The sequence below is a fragment of the Chrysochloris asiatica genome, unplaced genomic scaffold, assembly GCF_000296735.1.
Source record: "Chrysochloris asiatica unplaced genomic scaffold, ChrAsi1.0 scaffold00257, whole genome shotgun sequence".
NCBI classification, from domain to species: Eukaryota; Metazoa; Chordata; class Mammalia; order Afrosoricida; family Chrysochloridae; genus Chrysochloris; species Chrysochloris asiatica.
This window is the reverse complement of record NW_006408775.1, coordinates 1,465,685-1,471,481: the sequence shown is the minus strand read 5'-3', so window position 1 is coordinate 1,471,481 and position 5,797 is coordinate 1,465,685. Positions and strand designations below refer to the sequence as shown.

Below are 5,797 nucleotides of genomic sequence, written 5' to 3'. Positions count from 1 at the left end.
GTAGTAATGGTATCTTTTGATGACCAAACATTCTTCATTTTACTGATGACTAACTTCACAGCCTTTTCCTGTTTTTGCTTTTTGTTGTTGTTGATACTTCTTTGTCTCTTTCTATAATCAGTTTCTGTATGACCACTGTGAGTCGGTACCGACTCGGTGGCACCTAATAAGAACTACAGTGGGAGCACAGTGCCTTTAGAGGATGAGCACTGGACTGCTAACCACAAGGTCAGAAGTTCAAGCCCACCAGCTGCTCTGCAGGAAAAAGATGAGATTTTCTAGTCCCGTAAAGATTTACAGCCTAGGAGCGTTTATACAGCGTGCTGTGAGTTGGAACTGATTCAACAGCATTTAACAATGCCAGGCTGACTAATAGTTCTCTGCTACTTAAGCTACTTCTCACTTGAACTTTGAAGTTTTTCTGTTTGGATATAATCCTTAGTCTTTCTCAGAATGTATGTAAACTGGAATCACTTGTTTTTTATATTTTTTAGTAAGTGAAATAGTTGAAGTCTATACAGTGAAGCAATTAAAGATGAAAGCTTTGAAGAAAGAAGGGAAGGTAGATCCTTTCTATGGCATTCTGTACACGTACATTTCTACCCTGAGCCTGGATGGCCAAGCAACAAGCGTTGTTCGCAATAGATGGTAAGCAACCAACTTCCTCCCACCAAATTCAGTTTTGTAAAACAGGAGGGAAAAAAAGATTATTTTTTATAAATCTTAAACTCTTAAAAGAGTAACAGCCTCTCTTCGACATGAGAGTGGTTATGTATTTGAGAGAAATCGCTTGTACTGAAACGTTTCATGCCAAACAGTTTAGACTCAGAGATAATCATTCCCACTTAAAGTAAAATGCACTGTACTGTACTGTAACCCTAAAAATAAAGCTATAGATACATATCTGGAGTAACAAGCTGTTGTCTTCATTTAATAGAAAATAATTTTGGTGCTTGTGTCCTATACTAATGCAGTGACGGCACTTAAAAAACAATTATTTCCCACTGCATGCTGAATCGGCTCTTCAGCATCTTTCATATAAAATCCAGTACCTGCCTGTGTGGAAAAGCCAGCCTCAATGGGTTTAATGGGTGGTGGTGCTTATGTGCCGTGGAGTTGGTTCTGACTCATAGCGACCCTGCACAGGGTTCCTGAGGCTGTGAATCTTTACAGGAGCAGAAAGCCTCATCTTTCTCCTGTGGAACAGCTTGTAGTTTTGAACTGCTGACCTGAGGTTAGCAGCCCGATTCGTAACCACTACGCTCCCAAAGCTCCTTAGTGGGTTTAATGCCCTGGCTAAACTCTGCTGGTCCAGCAGCCTCCAAAATCTGACCACGAAAATCTTCCTGTGGATTTTCTCACTGAAGTTGTGTTGAGAGAACTGCAGAGCCACATGTAGCAGTCAGAACAATAGCTCATTCATACGCTTTGCGCTTTGCTGCCTCTCTCCTGATTGTAATGTTTTCAAAACTACAACTCAAGGATATGGACCTGGATACAGCCCACGTGTGTGTGTGTTCTGTACAGCGTTATCACATATGTAGCCTTTTGTATGCACCGCTGCAGTCAAGATTTTGAAAACATGCTATGTATGATTTGGGGTTCAAATTGAAAAGCAAATGTAGAAGCTGCTGTGCAAGGCATATGTCTATTTTTTCAAAAATGTTTTGTATTATCTTCCTTATTTTTCCCTCATCTCTAATATTGATGTCTGAAATATCTAAAAATTAAATATCTAAACAGTTACTACAGACTTGCCTGTGGCTAGACCAGGGGTCACCATCTCCAGACCTTTCCTCTGTCTGAAATTAGTCTAGAAATTAGTCTTACTGCCTAAATTGCCTAAAGAACTCCTCAGAGGGATAGACTGCGTGACTGTGTTACCAGCAGTCAGGAAATGGAACCCGAAAATCTCTGGGAGATTTTCTGGACATGTTTGGAGGCCACAGTAGAAGGACCTGGAATCCAGCCTCTAGGTAGATTCCTGTGCACTCCTCCACTTCACCTCTCCGGTGAGGACTGCAGCTGCTCAGAGCAGGGAGCTGGCCTTGGAGTCTGGGAATCTCAGCGTGGGCAGGGGAACCGTGCTACAAATGAGACTGCCCTGCTACAGTACCGCGTGTCCTGCATGGGGCCAGCCACCAACAAGGTGCTGTGTGTGCTGCCTTCACCTTTTCAGCGGCCGTCCTTCTGAAGAGCTGTAACTGCACCTTACAGGCGCCCTGTTTTATTATGCTCTTTTGTTCCTTTTCAGTTTGGGCTGTGGTTACATTGTAAACGAAGCATCCAACGCTTGTTCCACATGCAACAAAGACTCCGCAGCATTTCCTTCTATCTTTCCCAGCTTTGACTTGCTGGTGGACCTCACTGACCACACGGGCACCCTCCACTCATGCAGCCTCACCGGGAGAGTTGCTGAGGAGACACTGGGCTGCACGGTAAAGCATCTAGTTGGGTTTTGTGAACACGTGGTAGAAAGGCCTGGAAAAAGGCCATCTTGAACTGAATACACGTGGCCTTGCATGACCAGATGGTTCCATGCTGTGTTACAGTCCTAGCTAGTGTGACTGATAATGATCGAGGCCTCCAGCCAAAGAGCAGAAACCCGTAGGGCATTTACACAGGTGTGTAGGACCCCTGGAGACCAGAGACTCCCCAGTCACATGCAGGCTCTTCCAGGGCGGGGTTGGGGATCTCTCACCTACGAAGCTAGGTAGAGTCAGCTCTGAGCATCCTCCATGGTCTGTACTTCAGTAGCAGTACTTGGAGACTCGATGTTAACACCAGGTCGCAGGACATCCCACAGAACCTGTGTTCCAGCTTCTGTGTCCGTTTTGTGTAGGGGTGTTATCACTGCCGAGCCGGATTGTCTTCAGAGGGTCTGGTGGGCAGCCTGTCCTGCTCTGTGTCCCTTCTCATTCATGGTGAAGGAGAGCCCGTTTTTAGCAAGCAGGTAAAAGTTTCCCATTGTCAAGAAGTGTCATCTGTGTTTACTCCAGAAATACCTGTCTTCTCTGCTTTTTCTAACCAGGTAAATGAATTTCTAGCAATGACGGAGGAACAGAAAACAGCATTAAAGTGGCAGTTTCTTTTGGAAAGAAGCAAAATTTATTTCAAAGTTAGTGTCTTTTTTAGTGTTGTATTAGTCCACATAGTCAACTGTTAGACAAATATAGGAATCTAGAGTTTTTCATAATGCCCAACTCCAGGTGTGCAGAAGGATCCAGCTGCCCTAGAGACAGTGGAAAGAGGCAGGTTTTCTCATGGAGGATAAGAGTTACAAATGACCCCCAAGAAAGCATCCCACAAAGTAACCCCAGGGCAGGTAGCAGGCTTCGGAGTCAGGTGATGCTCCCTGCTCCCCTCATGTGTGAGACCTTGAACGTGTGACCCGACAACTCGTAAGAGTCTAGACCCACTGTCTTTGAGTTGGTTCCAGCTCAGAGGGACCCTGTAAGACACAGGGGTTCTCAGGTTGTAACTCTTTATGGAAACAGCTAGTCTCATCTTTCTCCTGAGGAGCAGCTGGTGGGTTCTAACCACGAATCAGGACAAGATGACTTTACTGATAATCATTTAACTACAGAAGTCATCTATGATTCATTATGTCTTCACATCCCTATCATTGAACAGATTCTGTTATTACTGTAGGTTCATATTTGTCTGAAATTGGTACTTGTGTACATATTCGGCCTTTAAAAATTTTTTTGTTAATCCCAACTTTCCTATATCAGAGAAACAGCATGGAAAATGCCATGGATTTTCTAAAATCAGAAGCCCAGCCTTCTCAGCCATACTCTGAGGGTAGAATTCTTGCCCCTCCCTTACAACATTGAATTGGTTTGTGTTGCCGTCTGCGAACAAGCAAGATCTTACTTGCTGTTCTTTATTCATAAAGTTATTTTTCCGTTTTCCCTGTAAGGGGATTTTTAGAAGCCACTCTCTGTTTTCTTCCCACAGCTTGTTTTGTCACACAGAGCAAGGGGTGGCTTCAGAGTTAGTGTGCTCTCCTGTAAGCTTGCAGACCCTACGGAGGCAAGTAAGAACTTGTCTGGACAAGGAAATATTTAAACTCTGGAGAAGTATAAGGAGTTTGGACTCTCCTTAAGGTGGAGTGCTGTTTGAAAATTGTGGATAAAATTGTATTTTGACCAAGTGTACAAAAAATGTTTCTAGAAATGATTATTTCCTTCTGGCTGGGGTTAGCTTGTGGGGAAAGTCACATCCAGGCTCAATTTTTAGGAAGCCTTTCCCCTGGCGCTGACCCATCTCTTTCTAAGTTAGAAAATGTTTGTATGATGAATAAACAAGTTTCATCTTCTCTGCAGATAGGAATGCCTTCTTGTCTTAAGCTGTTTTATTCTTTGGGGACAGTTTCTAGGCAAAGTGGTGTGAGCACTCTGCCCAACACCATGCCCCTCTTGCCTTCCCTCCTGTGATGACGCAGCCAAGCCACCCAGCACTGGGAGGCTGCCTGACTCAGCTTGTGCTCAGGAGCCTGAATCACAGGGAGGAGACCAGCTTCAGAAGTTCCCAGGGACGCTGAGAGGGCACCCACTCCGGAGACTCTGCTGTCGTCCATTGTCAGCACTGTCCCAGGGCCTGCGGAGGGCCAGAGAGCCTGGGGCCTGGCCCTTGAGGAGGTTTTTCCTTATCCACTGCAGGACTGAAGAAGGAGTGGAAGGTAAGTAAAGACCTAGTGCTGGGAGAGGGGCCTGTCAGTGGTCTTCAGCTGATGCAGCCATGGTGACTCCTGGTGCGGGGATGGAGGAGGTGATGAAGGCCTTCCCCTAGCTGTGCAAATAGCACATGGCTCTGGGAGGGGTTCCCCTGCTTCTGCTCTGGGGGGAGAAGTGCATCTGTTAAACAAGGTCAAGAGGTGGATGGACAGGCAAGGAAGGAAGGACAAATGTGTGGCAGAAGGGGATAGGACCATACCCTCTTCATTTGGAGGGGTAGGGGCCAGGCAAGGAAGGACAGGAAGTGAGAGCACGTGGCCACCAGCTTCACATCCATCTAAGTTCAGAAATAAATTAATCTCCTCCACATGGGCCCTGCGTCTAAGCGCAAGTGATGGGGAAGGATGCCCAGACCCAGATGACCCTCTAGCAAGGGTCCATGGCCATTGGTCAGCAGGGTCCTCTGGCATCCAGTCTCTGTATCTACGCTTCAGTTGTTCAGTGCTGTCGAGTCAGTTCTGACTGACAGCGGCTGTATATAGGGTTTCCAGGGAGCAGCTGGTGGCTTTCTTTGTGGCGGGAGTTCACAGCCATTGCTTATCTAACTGCACCATACTACGCTACCTGAGTATATACGAGGGGATTTTAAAGCGTTCGTGGAAAAATGGAATGAAAAGATAATGGAATTTCATCACAAGATTTTTGAAATCCTCATATACGCAGAGCATGGTGACTCATAGGATAAGCGCTGGATTGTGAACCACAAGGTTAGCAGTTCAAACCTCAGAAAACTCTTCAGTCACTAAGAGTCAGAACCAACTCCCCAGCACTTAACATGTAGACACACATACCTCAGATATATACATATGGATCAAAACTCACAATCATAAAAAAAGACCAAGCTTACTGGTCTAAGACTGGTGAAGCCCCAGTGACTATGGCCCTTGTTAAGTGCTTTTGACTCATGGCAACCCTGAGTTACAACCAAGGCTGTAAATCTTTGCTGGAGCAGAAAGTCTCATCTTTGTCCCTCGAGTGGCTGGTAGGCTTGAGCTGCCAACTTTGTGGTTAGCAGTCCAGTGCTTATCATATAGAGCCACCAAGCTCCCCTCTACAAA

The 5,797-nt window shown here is 45.7% G+C and overlaps 1 protein-coding gene across 2 annotated transcripts in view; it reads left to right on the top strand.

Moving 5' to 3' along the window:
- MEIOB (meiosis specific with OB domains) overlaps positions 1–4,071 on the top strand; it is a 40,292-nt gene extending 36,221 nt beyond the window's left edge. Inside the window, exons 10-13 of one of the 2 annotated variants that reach the window (XM_006873862.1) lie at positions 495–648; positions 2,255–2,438; positions 3,032–3,118; positions 3,961–4,071. In XM_006873862.1, coding sequence (XP_006873924.1) covers positions 495–648; positions 2,255–2,438; positions 3,032–3,118; positions 3,961–4,071 — 536 coding nt within the window. The remainder of the gene's footprint in view (positions 1–494; positions 649–2,254; positions 2,439–3,031; positions 3,119–3,960) is intronic. The other variant, XM_006873863.1, reaches the window with a different exon arrangement.
- Positions 4,072–5,797: the final 1,726 nt, after the last annotated feature.